General features: G+C 35.4%; 1 protein-coding gene across 14 annotated transcripts in view; it reads left to right on the forward strand.

Annotated features, from left to right (window-relative positions):
- STXBP5L (syntaxin binding protein 5L) overlaps positions 1–24190 on the forward strand; it is a 426109-nt gene that overhangs the window by 330436 nt on the left and 71483 nt on the right. For 7 of the 14 annotated variants that reach the window (XM_051859272.2, XM_051859275.2, XM_051859276.2 and 4 more), the window contains 2 exons: positions 4300–4365; positions 14388–14480. In XM_051859272.2, coding sequence (XP_051715232.1) covers positions 4300–4365; positions 14388–14480 — 159 coding nt within the window. Of the gene's footprint in view, positions 1–4299; positions 4366–14387; positions 14487–24190 lie in introns of all 14 variants that reach the window. The other 7 variants (XM_070072193.1, XM_051859277.2, XM_070072196.1 and 4 more) reach the window with 2 other exon arrangements.

Below are 24190 nucleotides of genomic sequence, written 5' to 3' on the forward strand. Positions count from 1 at the left end.
AGTAATAGCACACAAGAAGGAATGGAGCTATTAAATAATAAATTTTCTGTATCTCATTGGAACTAAGGATACATCTGAAGTAGATTCAGATAAGATGTATGTGGTAAATCCTGGAGAAAACACCAGGAAAACTCCAAATAATGTAGTGAAAGATTTGTTAACGAAATTCAAATGTTGCACTAGAAAATATTTACTTAATACCATGCAAAGAAGTAAAGAAGCATAGAGAAACAAAAAAGATATAGAAATATAGAAAAGCAAAATGAAAAATGACAAGTATAACCTGATAATATGAATAATATTACACAGGGAGAGTTTACATAATCGATTCAAGAGATACAGATTGTGAGTCTGATTTTTTTTTTAAGAAATCAAGATCTAGATATATTCTGCCAGCAGGAGATATATTTTACATTCAAAGATATAAATAGATTGAAAACAAAAGAATGGAAAAGATCATGCAAATGACAACCATAAGAAAGCTTGAGTTACTATTCTAATAGACTTTAAAGCAAAAAAAAAAAAATCTTATCAGTCAATAAGCTGTAACAATTATAAATGCATGTACCTAACAAGAGTTGCAGAAAACATGAAGCAATACCTGACAGTATCAAAAGGAGAAGTAAACAATTCAACAATAATTGTTGGAAATTCCAATACCTTACTTTCTCCAATAGATATAAGATCATCAAAAAAAAATAAGAATTCAAAAATGGTATGTACAAAAGTTACACTTGCAGAAAAAAAATCAAGTGGAGGAAAATACTGTATTTATGGGTTGGAAGATGAAATTTTTTAAATTTTTATCCCACCAACCTAGACAAAGCAATTCTAAAATTTATATGGAATTGCAAAGGATCTAGAATAGCTAAATACTTGGGAAATAACAAGATGGAGGAATCCATTACCTGATTTCAAGATGGACTGTAAAATTACATTAATTATGATAGTGTGATGGTCAATATGAAAGACAAAACAATGATTATAGAATAGACAGTCCAGAAATAGATGCCTTCATGTATGGTAAATCTATTTTTAACCAAGTTACCAGTAAAAATCAATGAAGAAATGAACTTTTTTTAAAAAAAACTAATGATGAAAGAAGTTGGAGGGAGTGCAGGGAATGAACTTTCATCCATACCTCATGTAATAACCATCTATTACCTTGGAGTGAATTACATAAAAATGAAGTGAAGAACTGAAATCTTCTGGAAGAAAACAAAGAACGTTATCATCATGACCACGGAGTTTGCAATGATTACTTAGACAGGAATCAGAAATTAAAATGAAAGAAAAAAAGATAAATTATCCTTCAGGTAAATTTCTGCTCATCAAAAGATACAATTAAGAAAATGAAAGCTAAGTTACATAGTGGGATAAATTATTCACAGTACCTACTTCTGACAAAGGGTGCTGCCTGAAAATATAGAAAGAATTCCTACAGCAGAATGACAAGTACTCCAGCAGAAAAAAAAAAAAAAATGAGCCAAAGACTTACTCTCTCATGTTTTTGTATCTTCGAAGTTTTCTATAGGGACAAACTATTACTTCTAGAAAAAAATATTTAAATGGTGATTGTTTAAAATGGTTACATAAGATTAAATGGTGACTATAAAATATTTAATCTTGGCATTGGATATACTGCAAGTTGACACATGGAAATGTTATTAGACCCACATTGAGCAGGAAATCAGGTGAATTCTGAAGGAACTAGGGAAAACAACAGAGTCACTAGCCAAGTAAAGAAATAGAAAACTTACTGTTTTTCAGATAAATGAAGCTTAGCTCTTAAACCACCAAATCTTTGACTTTAAAATTCTGAGGAAATTCTTTCTTGTTTATACTTTCTTGATTGTTAAATATCTTACATTGAGCAAATCCAGCTCACTTAAGCTCTTAGCTGCATAACCTTGAGAGAATTTATGTAAAAGTCTCTCTGCCTTGGTTTTCTTATCTGTGCAATGGGAATAACTATATAGCCTCTCTTATAGTTTTCTTAAGTGTGAAAGGGATGACTTATATAAAGTATGTATCAGAGTATTAGGTAAAAATAATAAATATTTGTTATTACTACAAAGAACATGTGTAACATTAGGCATTGAATAAATTTGTGTGACTCAAAACTTACACTGATGTGCTCAAAATCTGAGAATTATAAAACACCCCTCTCCATTAAATGGTCCCAGATCACTCATTAGTCATTATAGTTCTATTCATTGTTATTCAAACGAATTTTTCTAAATATTTTTCATTCTAATAGTCTCTGTTGGCTATCAGATAACAAAGCTATTTAAGTCAGCAAATTTTCAAGTAGTAGTCTGGGGTATTTCCATAGCAACTCTTGACTAATATGTATTGCTTAGTTATTTATGTATCTCATCCATTTAATATTTTAAAGGTAAAGACAGTGTCCAAGATATTTTAGGTTGACAAATGTCTACTTCCAGATTTTTTTTTTTTTTTTTGACAGGCAGAGTGGACAGTGAGAGAGACAGAGAGAAAGGTCTTCCTTTGCCGTTGTTTTACCCTCCAATGGCCGCCGCGGCTGGCACGCTGCGGCCGGCGCACCGCGCTGATCCGATGGCAGGAGCCAGGAGCCAGGTGCTTTTCCTGGTCTCCCATGGGGTGCAGGGCCCAAGCACCTGGGCCATCCTCCACTGCACTCCCTGGCCACAGCAGAGAGCTGGCCTGGAAGAGGGGCAACCGGGACAGAATCCAGCGCCCCAACCGGGACTAGAACCCGGTGTGCCGGCGCCACTAGGCGGAGGATTAGCCTAGTGAGCCGCGGCGCCGGCCTACTTCCAGATTAACGGTAATACTTACATCAGTAAATAGTATAAAGATAGTGCTATAACTAGAAAATTAAAGGTTATATGAGAATTAAAAGTCTTGCAAATTTTAGTGAATTAAGAAATAAAGCAAACAATAAGTTTTGCAGTTGCTACTATAAGTTCTGTGAGCTACTGAAATAACAAACTATGTAAAAATTTGTATAGTCATATCATGCCTAACAACGTTTCAGAAAGAATACATCACAAATACAACAGTAGTCCTGTAAGATTATAATAAAGCTGAAAAGTACCTTTTGCCTCATTTCTTTATAATACCTTTTCTAAGTTTACATATGGAAATGCTTACCATATTACAATTACCTATAGTATTCATTATAGTAACATATTGTGCAGATTTGTAGCCTAGGCATGCTCGGCTAAACCATATAGCCTGTGTGTGTAGTACAGTATACCATCTCTGATTTGTTAAAATGCTCTATGATCTTTCTGCATTGAACATATTGACAGTCTCCACCATTAAGCAATGCATGATTGTACTGTGAATTGTGAGTTCTCTTCAAATTCTGTCATAAATTAGTTCTGTGACATGGAATAAATAGCTTAAACTCTTTGAACGTAAAGTTCTCATTTATAAAAAGTAAGGGCTGAGCTAGATGATCGCAGTGAGCCTTTTCAGTTCCAGTTATATGATTTGAGGAGACTTGTCACAAGTTTACTGGTAAAAATAAAATTACGACAAGGATGAGGGGAATGAATATTAACAAAGATAATTGTGATCATTGACAGTAATACTGAAGTGTTTCTGGTTATGAGGATTTAACATTAAAGTGAAAACTCTGAGTATTTCTTCACTAACTAAAAAGTATATGAAATGTTCTAACAAGGATAGGATGATGAATAGCATTTTACAGATGTCAAAGGAATATAGACTGGCAGACACTGAGAATTAATGAAATTTTTATAGTCTGTACTACTTATCCTTGTACTTGTCAGGAAAGTGATGGAATAGAAAGAAATATTAGAAACAAGAGAAGGATGTAATACTTATTACAGGAGGGGATTTGATACCATTAAATAAATCAATATAATATACAATACTGCATTTTATATATAATAGCTAATTTTTAGACTCTCTTTAAAGATATTATGAAAGCCAATAATCGTATCTTCTGAAAGTAGATTGGATAAGGTGCTTTTAAGACCCCCTTCTAACTATTCTTATTCTCTCTTTTCTGATAAAATTGGGTCATTTCTTAAAGTAGCTATTTCATACAAAAATAGAAAAAAAATTTCTATCTTTTCACCATACATGTTTAATTGCCCTTTGTATGCCAATTATTATTATTTCCTACTTATTTAATTTTCAGGATTGGTGACCTAACATGAGCATGGAAAGTAGTTTTCATGCGGGTAGGGGAAGGAAGCCTTTCTAAACTTACAGGAGTTAAGAAATAAGCATTACCTAAAAAGTGCTAGCAATCTCATTTTTCTGTCCTTGAATTTTCAGGTTTGACTGAGCTGAATGACAGTCCTGTTCCCCTGGAACTTGAGCGCTGCAAGTCTCCCACTTCAGGTAAACATGAATGAGATTTTTCACATTTGTGGTAACTCACCACAATAATATTTTGCTTTATTTCCATAATTCTTATAGTGTTAAATTCATAATTTTAGTAGTTATAATTCAGTTTCTGAAATTTAAGTGTAAGCAAATTTCCCCTAAAAATCATGTAGAAAGAAATGACTATGAAAATATTTTGGCCACAAAATGAAAATCAGAGGTATAAGTACAATACTTTTAAAGATATTTTAAAGGTGGTCATTTCACAGATACATTGATAACGTTTATTAGGTATCAGATAAAAGATATACAGAAACTCTGTCATCTTATAGCTAGAGCTAAGTTAGTGGGGAATATTATACTATAGGTACAGGAGCAAATGACTCCATTCCGCTGAACCACACTTTGGAGACATTTATATTTATTAACAAAGACAAATGTTAATAAAATATGGTATAAATTAAACCATGATAAAGCATGCTTCTTTAAAATATATTTAAAATAAAAGGTTTATAGGGAAAAAAAGAACAGAAAAAAATATGAGGATAAATATCCCTGGGGCTAAATCTAAGATATGTGAATAAAAAAGTTAATGGAAAATATGTTTGGTTTGTGGGATTTATGAGTGATTTACTTATGGTTTTAATTTTTATTTTTATGATATTTTGATAGTCTATAATGAATATACAATTATGTGTAAATTGTTCATCACCAAAAGTATTAGGTATATCTTTGATACTACATTGTAAGTCTTTATTTAAGGAATATCTAAAAATTATAATTCTTTTTAATTTACATTCTTTTATTTGAACTTCATACAAATTTATAAACATTTTCTAATGCCTTTACAAAGCTCTGAAGTTGAACATGAAACATTTCTCCAGTTTACTCCTTAAAAGTTGTTAGATCTTTATCCTTCTTCAAGAACATAGGCTATACATTGTAGGTATGTCCTGTATATATTTATTTAGTCTTAATGTTTAATCCATTATTTTGTTGTTTTTATAATCATTTTAGAGATTCATAAATTTAGGCTTCCTTTTGCATTCTTGTTGGTATTACTACATTTATTAACCCATACCTACACTATCACAGATATACTTCAAACTTATATATTTGCTTTCCATCTCTCCTTTTTATAATTCATGTTATGCATCATGTTACAAAATCAGTCTTCTTAGAAGATCAATTTGATTTATTTCCCCAATGTCATAATTAATATAAAATATAATTCAATATCCTATATCAAATTTGCATACCTTGATATCAAATTCTCATCAATAATAATATATGAATAGTAATACATTTATATGATTCAAAATCAAGAGAAAATTTAACTCTTCTCATCGGGTTCTGACACATTGTTCCCATCTTCCTGAAAAAGAAACTTTATTATTAATTTCTTACTTATCCTTCCAGGCAATTTGTGTTTATAAACAAACCAAAAACGTTCTTTTTGGTTTTAAATTTATAAACTTTATAATATCAGGCTATTTCATCTTAAAATGTACCTTTGTCTTTCTAATTCATTATAAAACACTCATCCTTTTCCATCATTGTGTGATATTAAAATGATGCATTTACTGTAATTTATTTCAACTGTTTACCTGTACCTGTGACAGGGCATTTAGTTTGCTACCAATCTTCTGCTATTACAAACAATGCTACAGTGACTAACCTTGATATACAATTTATTTTAGATGTATGAGTATCTATGCAAGAAATTCCTAAAATTAGAGTTGGTATCAAGGAGTATATGCCTTTATAATAAGTAAACATACTCTCAAATTCTTCTGAACATTTGCAACAGTTTTATCTCCTGGTAATAATATGCAAATATTTTTTCACCAATTTTTTCTAATTTTGTGTTTAATAGGTAAAAAAGATATGTCGATGTTGTTACTATCTTCCTTTCACAAAAGTGGTGTTGAGTATTTTCCTAAGAGCTATTTAAATTTTTTTCTGTGAATCATCGATGTATACACTTTCCTATTTTATGTAAAATTGTTTGTCCTCTTCCTATCAATTTGTGCAATTGATTCATAAATTAAGGATGTTAGTCCTTTGTGACATGAGAATCAAATATTTTTCTCAATTTAACTTTTAACTTTGTTTGTGATATCTTTTCCTTTAGTAGTCTTCTTTCCTTATGCCCAACAGTTTAAATAATTGGGACCATCATTTACTGTTTTGGTAAAATCCCCCTATCAAATAATTTGCCCTTAAAATTTTTTATGTATTCTTTCTCATTAAAGAAAAATGTCTTCATTATGGAAATTTTGCAAATATAATGCATGAAGTTTGGGTTCTATTTTTCTTTAACTGAACCCTCTAAGAATTCATTTGTTTTATTTTTTCTAGTCTCAAACATGAGGTTTTACTTTGTTTTTATTTTTAATTTACTAATTTCTACTTTTATCTCTATTATTCTGTTTTTTAAGATTTATTTTTCCTTTTCAACTTTTATATTTATTATTTCTAACATATCAACATATAATTTTCTCTTTGAAATCTCATTCAATATATCACATAGTTTTCATAAGTTGTGATTTCATTAGCATTATTTTCTATTTAATGGGCAATCTGTTTATATTAAAATCAATAGTTATTTAAGGCAAATATGTAGCATTAAGTATCTATAAGTATTACCTTATTGAACTCTTATTAACTTATTTAACTCTTTCATGTCCTTGCTTATATTTTGATTACTTTGACCTGTAAAGGGTGGAGAATGGGCAAATTAAAATGTTGTATTAATAATGTGTTTGATTCATTTACTTTGTATCTCCTGTATTTTTATTTTTAAGAATATCTGTGCTGCCTTATTTAATTTTTTGATGTCTATAAAAGTGTCTACATTTTTTGTTTCCCATTTGATTTTTCTTTTTTCCTTTTGATATAACTTGAAATTTACAAAACAAAAATTGAAAAATTGTGGTACAAAGTCCCCATAGTACCCTCACCCCACTTCCCCTATTAATAATATCTCAATTAGTATATTTGTGACCATTAATGAACCACACTCAGATTCTCCTTTTTTTTAATTTAAATCCCACCACCCCCACCCTCTAGTAATCAACATTTGTGCTCATAGTGAACCTTTGTTTTTGTTTTTGTTATTATTTCCCATATAATAGAACATGCAGTACTTGCCTCTCAGTGTATACTCAAGATAGTATACTCTAGTTCTATAGATTTTGTTACAAATTACAGGATTTTAATGTTTTCATGGGTAAATAGTATTCCATTTTATGAGTGTATATACCTGTGTGTGTGTAGGTGTCTCACATTTTTTAAAATATATTTATTTATTTGAAAGGCAGAGTTACAGAGAGTCAAAGGTAGAGAGAGAGAGAGAGAGATGAGAAAGGTCTTCCAACCGCTGGTTCATTCCCCAGATGGCCGCAACAGCCAGAGCTGTGCCGATCCGAAGCCAGGAGCCAGGAGCTTCTTCCAGGTCTGCCACGCAGGTGCAGGAGCCCAAGGACTTGGGCATCTTCTACTGCTTTCCCAGGCCATAGCAGAGAGCTGGATCAGAAGTGGAGCCACCAGGACTAGAACCGGTGCCCATATGGGATGCTGGCACTGCAGGCAGTGGCTTTACCCACTGCACCACAGCACTGGACCCTCACATTTTCTTAACCATTCTTCTGATAATGGACATGTTGGTTGATTTCATATTTTAGCTATTGTGTTATAAACATGGTTGTACAGTAGTCTGTTTGATACAGTGAGTTTATGTCTTTTGGATATAGTAGTGAGATTGCTGAATCATGTGACAGTCCCATTTCTAGTTTTTTCTTAAAAAAAATCTCCATATTCTTTTCCATAGTAGTGGTACTAAAATTTATGTTCCCACCAATAATGCATAAGAGTTTTCCTTTCTCCACATACTCCCCTGCATTGTTACTTTCTTCCTTTTGAATAGTAGCCATTGTGACAGGGATGAAATAATGTCTCATCATGGTTTTGTTTTGGGTTTCCCAATTGGCTAGTGATATTGAGTTTTTTTTATCATATATTTATTGTCCATTTGAATTTCTACTTTTGAAAAACTGTTCAGATCCCTTGCCCATTTTTTAACTGGATTGCCTAGGCTGTTTATTGAGTTTTTGAGTAGGTGATATATTCTGAATATTAATCCTTTGTTGGAGAAGTAGTTTTTTTTGTTTTTTTTTTGTTTTTTTTGTTTTTTTTGTTTTTTTTTTTTGGACAGGCAGAGTGGACAGTGAGAGAGAGAAACAGAGAGAAAGATCTTCCTTTTGCTGTTGGTTCACCCTCCAATGGCTGCCACGGCCTGGCTCACCATGCTGATCCGAACCCAGAAACCAGGTGCTTCCCCTGGTCTCCCATGCGGGTGCAGGGCCCAAGAACCTGGGCCATCCTCCACTGCACTCCCAGCAGAGATCTGGCCTGGAAGAGGGGCAACCAGGACAGAATCCGGCACCCCGACCAGGACTAGAACCCAGTGTGCCGACACCACAGGCAGAGGATTAGCCTATTGTGCCACAGCGCTGGCCGAAGTATCTTTTTTTTTTATAAGTATCTAGCAAATATTTTCTCTCATTCTGTTAGATATCTTTTCATACTATTGATTGTTTCCTTAACTGTGCATAACTTTCTTAGTTTGATATAATCTATTGATCTAGTTTCGCTTTTGTTGCCTGTGCTTTTGGGGTCTTACATAAGAAATCTTCACCTACAGAAGTGTCTTAGAGATTCTCCCCTGTTTCCTTCTAGTTGTTTTATTATAGTTTAGGTCTTAAATTTAGGTCTTTGGCTGGAGCCGCGGCTCAATAGGATAATGCTCTGCCTGCGGCGCCGGCACCCCAGGTTCTAGTCCCAGTTGGGGCACTGGATTCTATACCGGTTGCTCCTCTTCCAGTCCAGCTCTCTGCTGTGGCCCAGGAAGGCAGTGGAGGATGGCCCAAGTGTTTGGGCCCTGCACCCGCATGGGAGACCAGGAGAAGCATCTGGCTCCTGGCTTCGGATCAGCGTGGTGCACCTGCCGCAGTGTGCCAGCCACAGCAGCCATTGGGGGGGGGGGGGTTGAACCAACAGAAAAGGAAGACCTTTCTCTCTGTCTCTGTCTCTCTCTCTTACTGTCCACTATGCCTGTCAAAAAAAAAAAAAAAGTAGGTCTTTGATCCACCTTGAGTTGATTTTTGCATATGTTGAGAAGTGAAGATATAAGATATATCCAGTTTTGCCAGCAACATTTATTTTTTTTTAACTTTTATTTAATGCATATAAATTTCCAAAGTACGGCTTATGGATTACAATGGCTTCCCCCCCCATACCGTCCCTCCCACCCACAACCCTCCCCTTTCCCACTCCCTCTCCCCTTCCATTCACATCAAGATTCATTTTCGATTATCTTAATATACAGAAGATCAGCTTAGTATACATTAAGTATGGATTTCAACAGTTTGCTCCCACACAGAAACATAAAGTGAAAAATAATAGATGATTTTTTTAAATGATGATGAAATCAGAGCAGACCTATTGTCATGTTTAATCCCAGTGAGAGTCAAGTTGGGAATTGATAATTTCTTTTTTTTTTTTTTTTTTTTTTTTACAGAGGATCAGTTTAGTATGCATTAAGTAAGGATTTCAACAGTTTGCACCCCCATAGAAACACAAAGTGAAATATATTGTTTGAGTACTCGTTATAGCATTAAATCTCAATGTACAGCACATTAAGGATAGAGATCCTACATGAGGAGTAAGTGCACAGTGACTCCTGTTGTTGACTTTACCAATTGACACTCCTGTCTATGGCATCAGTAATCTCCCTATGCTCCAGTCATGAGTTTCCAAGGCTATGGAAGCCCTCTGAGTTCTCCGACTCTTATCTTGTTTAGACAAGGTCATAGTCAAAGTGGAGGTTCTCTCCTCCATTCAGAGAAAGGTACCTCCCTCTTTGAAGACCTGTTCTTTCCACTGGGATCTCACTCGCAGAGATCTTTTGCCAGAGTGTCTTGGCTTTCCATGCCTGAAATACTCTCATGAGCTTTTCAGCCAGCTCTTTCATTTAGGTCTTCTCCTTTTTTTTTTTTTTTCTTTTCCCCAGAGTGTCTGGGTTTCCATGCCTAAAATACTCTCACGGGCTCTTCAGCCAGATCTGACTGCCTTAAGGGCTGATTCTGAGGCCAGAGTGCTGTTTAGGACATCTGACATTCTATGAGTCTGCTGAGTATCTCACTTCCCATGTTGGATCACTCTCCCCTTTATTTACTCCATCAGTTAGCGTTAGCAGGTACTAGACTTGTCTATGTGCTCCCTTTGACTCCCAGTCCCTTCACCATGCCAGCAACATTTATTGAAAAGATTATCCTTTCCTATCTCTGTAAAATGAATTCTGTAAGTAATGCTATTGACCTGTTTAAGAGAAATAAGGGTATAATTTTCTAGTTCAATGATCTTCAAAATGTCATAAAGGGTGTCCTAGAGTGATAAACATTTAAGAAGTGCAGGGTGGGATGTGGGGTTGGGGCCATGGTATGGCCTCTGCATTACAAAATAAAGCTCTGGATAGCCTCAAAAAAAAAAAAAAAAAAAAAAGGAAAGAAAAGACTATCTCCAGTGTTACTCTTGGTGACTTTGTTTGAAATAATTAGTTGGGTATATGTACATGGATTAATTTCTGAGTTCTATATTTTGTTTCATTCATCTTTGTATCCAACAAAGAAATTCTGCTATCTAGCATGTATATGCAGAAATTTCTGATGCTGATGTAATTTTTCGATTTATTCTTTTATTAATGCTTTATTTGTGTTTTTTAAGGAAAATATTTTTTCACTTAAAAATCATAAAGCTACTTTTCCATATTATCAACTAGAAAGAAGCCTTATTGTTTTATCCTTCACATTTAAGTTGAGATTCCTTGTGGAATTTATTTCTGTGAATAATATGAGAAAGGAGTCAAGGTTCATTTATATCAATTAGGTATACAGTTGATAAATGCTACTTACGGGGAAATTAGCATTTCCCTTATTGCACTAAAATGGAATTTGCTACAAAGTTGTGGACTTCACTTTGTATGTATATGTGTGCATCTGTAGATTTCATTTTCCATTCTCTTGGCATATTTATCATTTTTCAATCCCGAATTGGTTTCATTGCTGTAGCTTTCTTGTATTGCTCTCTGAGAGTGTAGATCGTCCAACTTTTTGTTTATGGTCCTTTTCAAGATTTTGATACTTATTCTAGATTCTTTGTATTTCCATAGGACTTTCAGAAAGAATCCATCAGTTCACACAAAAAGATGCTTAAATCTGGGTTGCAGTTTCTTTGAATCTATAGATAACTGGGCATAATTAGCATATTCAGAAATACTGAGTTTTTCAGTCTATATCTCTATATTTATGTGCTATCTTCTTTATTTTCTCTGAGAAGCTTGTTTAGTTTTCTTTGTAGAGGCCTTACAAATCTTTCATTAGATTGATTCCTTTGTATTTGATTTTTTATATTGTAAATGTTACTTTATTTGTTTTTCTAATTGTAGCTAGAATATAAAAATAAAAATAGTTAAATTTTTGTATATTGGTTTTGTATCTAGTAAACAAATTATATTACTTACAAAATAGTTTGCAAATGCTTCTGGATTAACCAATTATGTCTCCAGTGAAAATAACAGTTCTGTTTCTTCCTTCTATGAAAGAAATTGGCTAGGACATTCAATATAATGTTGAATAGTTGTGGTATTAATGAATAACTTCCTTGTTCCCAGTATCAGGCATATGGCTTTCAATACTTCATAATAAATTTTAGTAATTGTTTTTGGTAACATCATCTTTAGCCCTCTACTTACAATTTTTACTTTTATTAATGTTGAAAAACATCTTGAAATACCATCAACACTATGTTTTTTTACCCCAAGGCAAACTCAAAGGATTTTCTGTGCTCTTTATACTGTGTTACTTGGGGTAGAAGTTGTCAACCACAAGATTCATCTATAACTTCAGTACCAACAATAGCAATTGTTATTTGTGTATCTCAGTATTACCCCCCCTTTTTAATGTATATATATAATTTAACAGTAATGCTATTCTTGCCTTCTCTTTCTTCCATTTTTTTCCTTAGTGAGCTGTTTTCAAACTGAAGCCTGTATGAGAATCAGAAGGGTTTGTTAAAACCAATATGGCTATGCGCCACAGTCAGTAGGTCTTGGGTAGACCTGAATGCATTTCTAGCAAAATCACAGTTGTTTCTAATGCTTGTTATCTCTGGACCACTTGAGAACCATTTTCCTATAAAACTTCTAGAAAATATTTCATAGTAGTTACCTCCCCAATATTATCTATTTTGAGATCTTAGACTCTCACTCCTTTAAATTTGCTAAAATCAGGGGAAAACATTGATGGAAGAATTTCTGAATAAGAGAAGTCAAGAAGTAGTGTGTTCGGGAGCCAAAAATCATACAGCTTTAATTTTTCTATGTGGATCTCAATTTTCTACTCCCATTAAAGTACAGGCGATGTAGAGTAAATATTCAGACTATTGAATATTTCCTTGAGCATATGAAAGAGAATACAATATGGATTGGGAACTGAAAGAATCCAACGCTGACATGCCCACTGCCAGGATAATATAGTGCTTTTGTATTTTTTATATGATCAATTCATCAACAGATAATCTCTTTTTTTTATTTAATGAACATAAATTTCCAAAGTACAGCTTATGGATTACAATAGCTTTCCCCCCCATAACTTCCCTCCCACCCACAACACTCCCCTCTCCCACTCCCTCTCCCCTTCCGTTCACAACAAGATTAATTTTCAATTAATCAACAGATAACCTCATTTTCTACAGTTAGAAATTATCTTATCCACTAGGGATAGACTGCTGAAAAACGTAAACATACTCCATCATTAATAAAATTTAGAGTCTATCTATGGAAACAAACATTAAGCTAAGAATCATATAAATTATTTATTATTATATTATTTTAAGGACGCACAATGCTTTCCCACTCACCAGGTAAGGTCATGCAGTTTGTGTACTGTGTGGTCTCACCTCCAAAGATGATGAGTAATTGCTGACATTGTCCAGTTACTAGGAGCAGAACTACAAGCCTACAGAACTCACTAAGTCTACATCTATAGAGTTATGTCATCCCAGAAAGTGTGCATTTTTCTAAAATGTCTACTTGAAAATGTGCCTTTTTTTCTAATCCTTAAGTGAACATTTTATTTCTAAACTAGTTGGTTGCAGGTCTTAACACTACTTTTACTTTTATAGCCATCCATCATCATAATTCTCAGTGTACACAATCTATAGTAGATTTATCATGCTATCAAGTTCAAGTGAAGCATAGGGTGAGACAAATATTTATCTTTATTAAACATATCTTTTTTTTTTTTTTTTTGACAGGCAGAGTGGACAGTGAGAGAGAGAGACAGAGAGAAAGGTCCTCCTTTGCTGTTGGTTCACCCTCCAATGGCCGCCGCGGCCTGCGCGCTGTGGCCGGCGCACCGTGCTGATCCAATGGCAGGAGCCAGGTACTTATCCTGGTCTCCCATGGGGTGCAGGGCCCGAGAACTTGGGCCATCCTCCACTGCACTTCCTGGCCACAGCAGAGAGCTGGCCTGGAAGAGGGGCAACCGGGACAGAATCCAGCTCCCTGACTGGGACTAGAACCTTGTGTGCCGGCGCTGCAAGGCGAAGGATTAGCCTAGTGAGCCACTGCGCCGGCCTAAACATATCTTTATTAAAATAACATAGCATTTAGTAGCACAGAATACTGAAAAGGAGTACCCACTCTATTTTTCTCAGGTTTCGGTTGGAGTTAGATCTCATTTCCTGGCTTGAATGCTTCTTCTGAATAATTCTATGGGCTTAGAATCCCACAAAATCCTCCAAGAAGCTTCTTCCCACCAAATGATTATCTGTTGGGCTGTTACCTATCTTTATTACAGATAAACACACAAAACTTTTTCAAATAGTTGTCATGAAAATCAGCTTTAAGGTAAAAATTCTTGCTTCACTTGAGCTAAGAAATTGCATGCCAATAGTTTTGTATTCCCTTCCTTTAGGACTTGCTACCAGAACTCCTGAGGCAGCACCAGGCTTTTATAGGAATGAAATACCAGCTGTGAGACAGAGGAATCAAGTACATCACTTGCCAGGTGAAGGTGAAAATCCTTTTTATGAACAAACATATCTCCATAATTTTCTAGACAGCCCATTTTGTCTCAAAACTATATTTTTACTTGTTATGATGAAAATACTGTTCCCTCACAGTGAATGAAGACAAATTTCTCCTAAGCAATTGTTAAAACCGGAGAGGCTTCATGAGATATGCAGTAGGAATTCCTAAGACATTTCTGAAAGGTTTTAAAATGTTCTATAAAATTTAGATAGTGTTCCTTTTCTATTTTAAACCTGAGTAGTATCATCAGACCTGTTAGAAAATAAGGAGGCTTCAAAAGATAATTAATAAAAAACTTAAAAACCAAAAATAGTGAGATTTTTATAAAAATTCTCTATAATACAGTAAAATATTTTATATAATTAGGAACAACTGTAATGATCATGAAAACTTCACCGAAGAGTAGCCTCAGATGAGCAATATTACCTCTCAGAATTGATGAGTAGAAAGGAAGGTCCTTTGGTCTTAATATTATTCAGTCTTTGACCTTTGATGTTGTTGTAGGGACCAGAACAGAATCAAACACAGGCTGTACAGCCTCCTTAATTTAGGTATCCATTAAAAAATGATTGTGGTCAGATTTGCATTTTTAACAAACATGAATTATTAATGTTCTAGACTTCAAGTAGAGTCAGTAGCTAAGGAAGATAAAGTTTATTGTTACAATTTTCAAAACAATAGTTTCCTTTTTTTTTAATGCAATGCTTTTTTCTGACAAGAAAACTAAAAGAGTATTTAAGTGAATAGAGGTGGAACTCCAAGTTAGTAATCTTTGATTGTAAAGCGTGTGTTTTTTCCTTGGTATTAGCAGAAAAATGAGAATAAATATGAATATTATAAAAATAATCATGAAATTATGACATCTGAGCAGTGAAGAGTAGTTGTTATGAAGAAATAATTTTTAACAAAGAAATTCAAAAGAACCTTAAAAATATGTCTCACATGAAAAACATCAGAAAAAATACTTTACCACTTAAGTGGTAAAACTAATTAACATTAATTTTTTGGTTTTTATAGTTCAGGAACTCATTTTGTATATGTGCTGCTGAGGCGAGCACAGTAACTACATTTTTTATTTAAAAAATTGTTTGCTAAAATTTATAATCAACATTTGTATAACTCCAAATATTTTGTTTCCATTTGAAAGGTAGAACAAGAGAAAGAGTAATATCTTCCATCCACTGGTTCTCTCCCCAAATGCCCACAACATCTAGGGTTGGACCAAGCTGAAGCTGGGAGCCCAGAACTTCTCCCAGGTCACCTATGTGGCTGACAGAGACCCTTGAATGTAGGTCATTACCTGCCATCTCCCAGGGTATGCGTTATCAGGAACCTGGATTGGAAGTGGAGCAGAGACTCAAACCCAGGAACTCTGATGTAGGATACAGGCATCTTAACTACTGAGTCAAATGCTCACCCAAATGCTTGTTTTGTTTTTTAACTTTATGTAGATACCAGGTGTTTTGTCCTATCTTAGTTTCTGACTTAGAGAAGATAGAGGCAAGTAAATGTTATTCTATTTCAATCAATTAATCAATAAATAGGTAAGATCATAGATAAATAAACTTTACAAATGTTTTAATCTAGTTTTGGGTTTATTGATGTTAGAGGAGATATCCAGACCACACAGATGGCATCTTTGCTACCAGGAAGATTGTGTTACTTAGTGTAAACTGCATGGCTTTGGAATCAGAAATTTGACTTGCCGTGTTACTTTGTGGCCTTAAAACTTTAACAAGTTTCTTTTTTTTTTTTTTTTTTTTTTTTTTTTTGACAGGCAGAGTGGACAGTGAGAGAGACAGACAGAGAGAAAGGTCTTCCTTTGCCGTTGGTTCACCCTCCAATGGCCGCCGCGGCCCGCGCGCTGCGGCCGGCGCACCGCGCTGATCCGATGGCAGGAGCCAGGAGCCAGGTGCTTTTCCTGGTCTCCCATGGGGTGCAGGGCCCAAGCACCTGGGCCATCCTCCACTGCACTCCCTGGCCACAGCAGAGAGCTGGCCTGGAAGAGGGGCAACCGGGACAGAATCCGGCGCCCCGACCGGGACTAGAACCCGGTGTGCCGGCGCCGCTAGGCGGAGGATTAGCCTAGTGAGCCGCGGCGCCAGCCTTAACAAGTTTCTTAACCTTAATTGTGTGTTAGTGTCCAGAAAATAAATACTCAATGATATTTGGCAGTAGTTATTATAAATGCAGTGGTAAACATCTGTGGCCTGAAGAAACTAAGCTTGGTCTCCTTAACCATTATAGACCTCCAAATATTAATTGTTGTTTAGCAATAATGAGTAGAAATTCTTCACTAGAAATCAAAGTAAATCCAATTGTTTAAAATTAGGGGACAAAACCAATCAAAAGCTTTGAGCTAGAAACTTCTAACCTATCTCAATGTTCACAGTTTTTTCTATATCTAAAATTTTGATGCAGATGGAGAACCAAGTATCTAAATGAAATTACTTTGAATCCAGCACAACCCAAGCAATCCAAGCTGCACTATAATTGACTCAGAATTTAATCAGTGTTTGGCAAAAAAGGCATATGCAGGTGATTAAAGGAGATGATAGAATTAAGACATGTGAGTCCAAAAGGCTTCCATAGCCTAGGCAGCGCATGTCAAGAGCCTCAGGTGATCACTGACGTCATATATAAGTGTTAATTGTTAAATTAACAACAGGAGTCACTGTGTACTAACTTCCTGTGCAGAACCTCAAAGAGTTGCATTATGAGAGTTAATAGTAAAATTTTTTCTCAAAGATTAAAAAAAAATACAAAAACTGTGCTTCTACAGTTTCACTCTGGTTCCCTTTACCTAACTTCCCCTCTAGGTGCATGAATAAAATCAACCCTCATTTGTTTAAAAAAAAAACAAAGACACATGAATCCATGGCCATACCACCCTGAACACACCTGATCTCATCTGATGTCGGAAGCTAAGCAGGGTCTGGCCTGGTTAGTACTTGGATCAGAGAATTAAGACACATGAACCCCTCCTAAGAAAAACCAACTTGTAATACCTGAAGTTCTGTTCATATTTAGGGCTGAGTATATGACCTCATTCTGGAAAAGCTGTGGTAAGCCACCAGAATGATTACTCTGCCTCAGTACTGTAACTGAACCTAAAATTGGAATGCATGAAGCTAGGAGTAGAGATGAATAGGTTTACATCCTTGTGCTGTTGTGGGATTGGGTCATCATCTGATCTTTAGATGTAAATTTATAGATAATTTGTATTTTGCCATAAGCCAATCCTTTCACCACTTATTTTCAATATCTTTGGTCTCTCATGCTATGCTAATGAACAATGTCTAGGTAAGTTAGAAGGTGATAGATATGATTAGGTAAGTGATTAACCGTATCTGTGGGTATACTGTCCTTTGTATTTTGTTTCTTTTTTTAAGACTCAGATTTATTTTACGTAGGACAAAATCACTTTTTAGTGTATTTTTTTCTATCTTCTTAATTTTGTTTTTATTTTCCAAAAGTATGCCAGGGTATATTAAAGTAACAAGACTTACCTGAAAATTTCTGTAGATTCTAACAGGACTTGGGTCATAAGATGTCAGACAGCTTGCTACTACTATGTTCCCTGACCCTAGCTGAACTACCAATGGTTACCATTTATGGTTAACTTTCTATGAGCCTAGATGGGCAGTTTTTCAGGATATGAAAGATTAAAGAGACTATTATATGTGCAGAAACACAATGTGATTTAGGGGGTATTTATAGAGAATAAATCCATTATAAATCAGTTGTGTGATGTCATTCTAGAAAAGACAGTGGAATCTTCTGAGTACTTTTGTGTAGAGCCAAAACAGTATATACAGTTGGAGGCTTTATAAAATGTACTGTTAATCTCAACCACTAGATTTTAATAGGACATGTTTCCCAAGTAAATAATTTATGACATAGAATACCCTGAATGACAACCTTACCAATTATGCCTTAATAATGAAAACAATAGCTTGCATGAAGTGTGCACCATATACCACATACTATGCTAAGTGCTTTATACATATTCCCTAAATTAGTCCTGAGAAGAGCATTATAAAGTAGAGATTATTATTTCCTCATTTTAGAAAAGAAGGGGAGCATAAGTGTTTATGCAATTAGGTAACTGTTATCCCAGGGAAAATGATTGAGTGTAATTTTTTTAAAAAATATTTATTTATTTGAGGCCGGCGCCGCGGCTCACTAGGCTAATCCTCCGCCTAGCGGCGCTGGCACACCGGGTTCTAGTCCCGGTCGGGGCGCCGGATTCTGTCCCGGTTGCCCCTCTTCCAGGCCAGCTTTCTGCTGTGGCCAGGGAGTGCAGTGGAGGATGGCCCAGGTGCTTGGGCCCTGCACCCCATGGGAGACCAGGAAAAGCACCTGGCTCCTGGCTCCTGCCATCGGATCAGCGTGGTGCGCCGGCCGCGGTGGCCATTGGAGGGTGAACCAACAGCAAAAAGGAAGACCTTTCTCTCTGTCTTTCTCTCTCACTGTCCACTCTGCCTGTCAAAAAAAAAAAAAATTATTTATTTGAAAGGCAGAGTTATAGAAAGAGGAGGAGGAGAGAGAGAGACAGACAGACAGACAATCTTCCATCTGCTCATTCACTCCCCAGGGGGCCACAACAGCCAGAGCTAGGCCAGGCCAAAGCCATGAGCCCAGAGTTTCTTCCAGGTCTCCCACATGGGTACAGGAGCCCAAGCACTTGGGCCATCTTCTGCTGGTTTCCCAGGTACATTAGCAGGGAGCTGAATTGGAAGTGGGGCTGCTGTGACTCAAATCATATGGGATGCCAGAATTGCAGGGTAGAGGCTTAACCTACTATGCCACAATGCTGGTCCTGAGCATCATTTTAACCCAGCTGCTTGTGTTCTTAAAAATTATGCTTCATTTCATCAAATGCCAGGAAGCCTACCTTAGAGTAATACAAGAGACTGTGTGGGGCTGTAGAAGGAGGGGAAAAAATAATCTAGCCTCTTCCAATAGGATCATACTGCACTTATAACTACTACCTTCTATTCTTCATTTAAAAATGAAAAATGAAAGGTCGATAAAATTAATAATTTTAATTACTCAAAAAAATCTGTTAACTTGAAAATCTAACAATAGTTTAAAAACCCAGCAAGCAATATCTCTTTCTCAATATCTACATATGTATATATCAATATCTATATCTAATAAAAGAACTACAAACATTATGGCTCTTCCCATATGGAAAATTAGATGCATCTCAGAAAGTTCTTTTGGAAGGATCCTGGGTAAAATTCTTGTTGGTAGCTTAATAATCATGAAACATTAAAATAGTGTCTCTCAAAATGTGACCTGTAAACCTCTTAGTGTCACTTGCAACACTTATTAAATACAGATTCTTACTGATCTGAGAGTACCTAGAAGTGATTACTAAGTCTTTCCAGGTGCTTAAAGATCTATCATGTGAGAGCAAGAATCAATTATTCTTCATTGCTGCAGAGTTTAGAATTGAGAAAAATTGATAAATAGTAGAGGAAACTTAGGTTTAGCTGAAATAGAAGGAAATTTTGTAGCAATTATAGCAATTCAAAATTGGAATGTTTTTATGCCTTTTAAGGTTTCTATCATAGAATTAGCCAAACAGGATGAGAAATATTTGCATTGAGTAGCACACTGAACTAGATCACCTCTATTCTCTATGTGGTGTGCTAAGCTAGTGAGTCATAAGAAGTTTCTATTGCCATTTACTTCCATTGGCTTAACAGTGATATCAGAGTGGTGCTTATGCTTTATCTTTAATAGCAGTAAAAGTGAAGAAATTTGGAGAGGTACATTCCCATGGGCACATTTCAAAGACTAACAAGTATTATTTTAATTCAGTACACTTCCAAAACTAGTTGCTTCCTACTCTCTCTTGCCTTAATCATCTTCAAACTCAAATTTCTCAAATATTATTGTGTAACATATTCTCTAACATTTAAACATACTCCCTGATCACCCCTCTTGAGAGTAAATTTTCAAACCTTTCTGACTCTACTGTTGAACGTTCATTAAACAAGCACTTACTGTATACAAGCCCTTTGCCAGTAATTTACTATGTATTGGAAATCTGTGAGGGTGGCCCTGGTTTTTAGGTAGGAAGTCATATACAGGAAGCCAAAATGGTTGGTGAAAAACTGGAGGTAGGGGCAGGGAATCCCTAAAATGTGGAGATTTAAGAGCCAGAGTAAATTAGATACTAGAATATATGAGGTGAGTTTTCTATTGAAAAGAATACAGGAATTCATAAAATACCTGATTGGTCATTGCCTTCCTGCATCAATCTGGATTCAATAATTCTGGGCAGGAATTGTTCTCTTTTGAAGGAATCTTGGTAATAAGTTTGTAATAATTAATATTATGTGTGTGTCCTATTTAAATATAAGACAGATGCAAAAATAAAACACAAGATCTTACATTATAACGAGTTAGTTCCTGTTTAAATATTAAATGAAAGATTATCTTAAATAATAAATGTCCCACCATCAGTCTAACTAAATTATGAGTCTCTTTACAAAATACACATTATTAACAATATCTTATAAGGCATAATTATTGTATATTATATTTAGTTTATCAAATATTTTATATAATTGACATTTTTCTTTGTGCATTTAATTATAATCTCAAAATATTAAAATCTGATTTAGTTTCTTATTCTTCATGGAATTATTTTTATGTATTTTCATAAGGATAACTTCCTACAAGTATGATTTATTACTATCATCCACTGTAACACCTTTATGTTTTCTATTATAAGTAGTTTAGTATGGCAAATTTTAATCAGCAAATATAGCCCATGAGCCAAATGCAGCTTGCCACCTCTTTTGCTATGACTTGTGAGTTATTAATGGCTTTTTATTTTTTAAATTTTAGAAAGTTTAAAAGACAAATAGTACTTTGTGACACAGAAAATACATTTAGGTTTATACTTATGTTTTATAAAACCTGTTTTAAAATGTTATAAATCATATTCAAACTGAAACATCAGAGACACTATCAACTGTTATTTCACAGAGAAACTATTATTTCACAGAGCTGCACATTTAGAAGGGAATTTTTTTCCAAAGCTATATAATTAGATAACAACAATTCAGAAAACTGTGAGACACATTTTCTGATTTAAATAAAGCATTCTGATTGCTGTATCATCCTATATTTTTATCTTCAAATAATTTCTATACTTGAAAGAAAATCACTCATTAGAAAACATAAATTAATTGATGGTCAATTGACAGAAAAGATTTCTTTTTTTTTTAAAGAGAATTATTTTATTTATTTGCAACAGAGTTATAGAGAGAGGTAGAGCCAGAGAGTGAGAGGTCTTCCTTCCGCTGGTTCGCTCCCCAAATGTCCGCAACAGCCAGAGCTGAGCTGATCTGAAGCCAGGAGCCAGGGACTTCTTCCAGGTCTCCCATGTAGGTGCAGGGACCCAAGGACTTGGGCCATCTTCTACTGGTCTCCCAGGCCATAGCAGAGAGCTGGAATGGAAGTGGAGCAGCCGGGACTCGAACCGGCACTCATATGGGATGCCGGTGCTACAGGCTGGGGCTTTAACCCACTGTGCCATGGCGCCAGCCCCAGAAAAGGTTTCTAAAATAGTTTTTCCTTATTCATTTCTTTCTATGCTAGTTAAATATCTTATGAAGTGCCAAAATTAAAATTTTATTAACAAATAAATAACAAGGGTGAAGTCTCTTAATAAATTAGTTTTCTCCATTTATGCAAACATTTTCTAGAGAATTTATAAATAATATAATGAGGGTATTTGTCCCTTTGGGATTGGCTTATTTCACTCAACATAATGTTTTCCAAATTCCTAACAGGGATCACTTTTCAGTTAAAATTTAAACACCTAAGAATAATTGTGTGTTAATTACAGAGTTCAACCAATGGTACCAGAACAAAAAAAAAATACTAAAATGGATAAAGTATTACATTATACATCAACCGTCAGGACAAGAGCTGATCAAGTCACTGTTTCTCATAGTGTCCATTTCACTTCAAAAAGTTTCCCCTTTGGTGCTCAGTTAGTTGTCGCCAATTAGGGAGAACATATGATATTTGTCCCTTTGGGACTGGCTTAATTCACTCAGCATGATGTTTTCCGAATTCCTCCATCTTGTTGCAAATGACTGGGTTTCGTTGTTTTTGACTGCTGTATAGTATTCTATAGAGTACATGTCCCATAATTTCTTTATCCAGTCTACTGTTGATGGGCATTTGGGTTGGTTCCGGGTGTTAGCTATTATGAATTGAGCTGCAGTAAACATTAATGTGCAGACAGCTTTTTTGTTTACCAGTTTAATTTCCTTTGGGTAAATTCCAAGGAGTAGGATGGCTGGGTTGTATGGTAGGGTTATCTTCAGGTTTCTGAGGAATCTCCAGACTGACTTCCATAGTGGCTTGACCAGTTTGCATTCCCACCAACAGTGGGTTAGTGTCCCTTTTTCCCCACATCCTCGCCAGCATCTATTGTTGGTAGATTTCTGAATGTGAGCCATTCTAACTGGGGTGAGGTGAAACCTCATTGTGGTTTTGATTTGCATTTCCCTGATTGCTAGTAATCTTGAACATTTTTTCATGTGTCTGTTGGCCATTTGGATTTCCTCTTTTGAAAAATGTCTATTGAGGTCCTTGGCCCATCTCTTAAGTGGGTTGTTTGTTTTGATGTTGTGGAGTTTCTTGATCTCTTTGTAGATTCTGGTTATCAACCCTTTATCAGTTGCATAGTTTGCAAATATATTTTCCCATTCTGTCGGTTGCCTCTTCACTTTCCTGACTGATTCTTTTGCAGTACAGAAACTTCTCAATTTGATGCAATGTTGAGTGAAATAAGCCAATCCCAAAGGGACAAATACCACTTGTTCTCCTTGATAGGTGACAACTAACTGAGCACCAAAAAGGAAACCTGTTAAAGTGAAATGAATATTATGAGAAACAGTGACATGATCAGCCCTCACCCTGACTGTTGATGAGCAGCTTAATATGTTATCCCTCTTAGTATTTTTTGTTTGTTCTACTTAATATTTTTGGTTGAATACTGTAATCAATACACAATTCTTCTTAAGTGCTGAAACTTAACTGAAAAGTGATCCCTGTTAAATATAAGAATGGGAATAAGAGAGGGAAGAGATGTACAATTTGGGACATGCTCAAGCTGACTTACCTCAAACAGTAAAGTTAGAAACATACCAGGGGATTCGAATTCAATCCCATCGAGGTGGCATGTACCAATGCCATTTCACTAGTCCCAGTGATCAATTTCTGTTCACAATTGATCATAATGATAGGACTAAGAACCAAAGGGATCACATAAACAAGAATAGTGTCTGCAAATACTAGCTGATAGAATCAAAAAGGGAGAGAATGACCCAACATGGGAAGTGAGATACACAGCAGACCCATAGAATGGCAAATGTCCTAACAGCACTCTGGCCTCAGAATCAGCCCTTAAGGCATGCAGATCCAGCTGAAATGCCCATGAGAGTATTTCAGGCATGGAAAGCCAAGACACTCTGGGGGAAAAAAAAAAACCTAAATGAAAGATCTCCACGAGTGAGATCCCAGTGGAAAGAATGGGTCATCAAAGAAGGAGGTACCTTTCTCTGAAGGGAGGAGAAAACTTCCACTTTGACCATGGCCTTGTCTAAAAATGATCAGAGTCAGTGAACTCAGGGGGCTTCCATAGCCTTG

The sequence above is a fragment of the Oryctolagus cuniculus genome, chromosome 4 (assembly GCF_964237555.1).
Source record: "Oryctolagus cuniculus chromosome 4, mOryCun1.1, whole genome shotgun sequence".
Classification (NCBI taxonomy): domain Eukaryota; kingdom Metazoa; phylum Chordata; class Mammalia; order Lagomorpha; family Leporidae; genus Oryctolagus; species Oryctolagus cuniculus.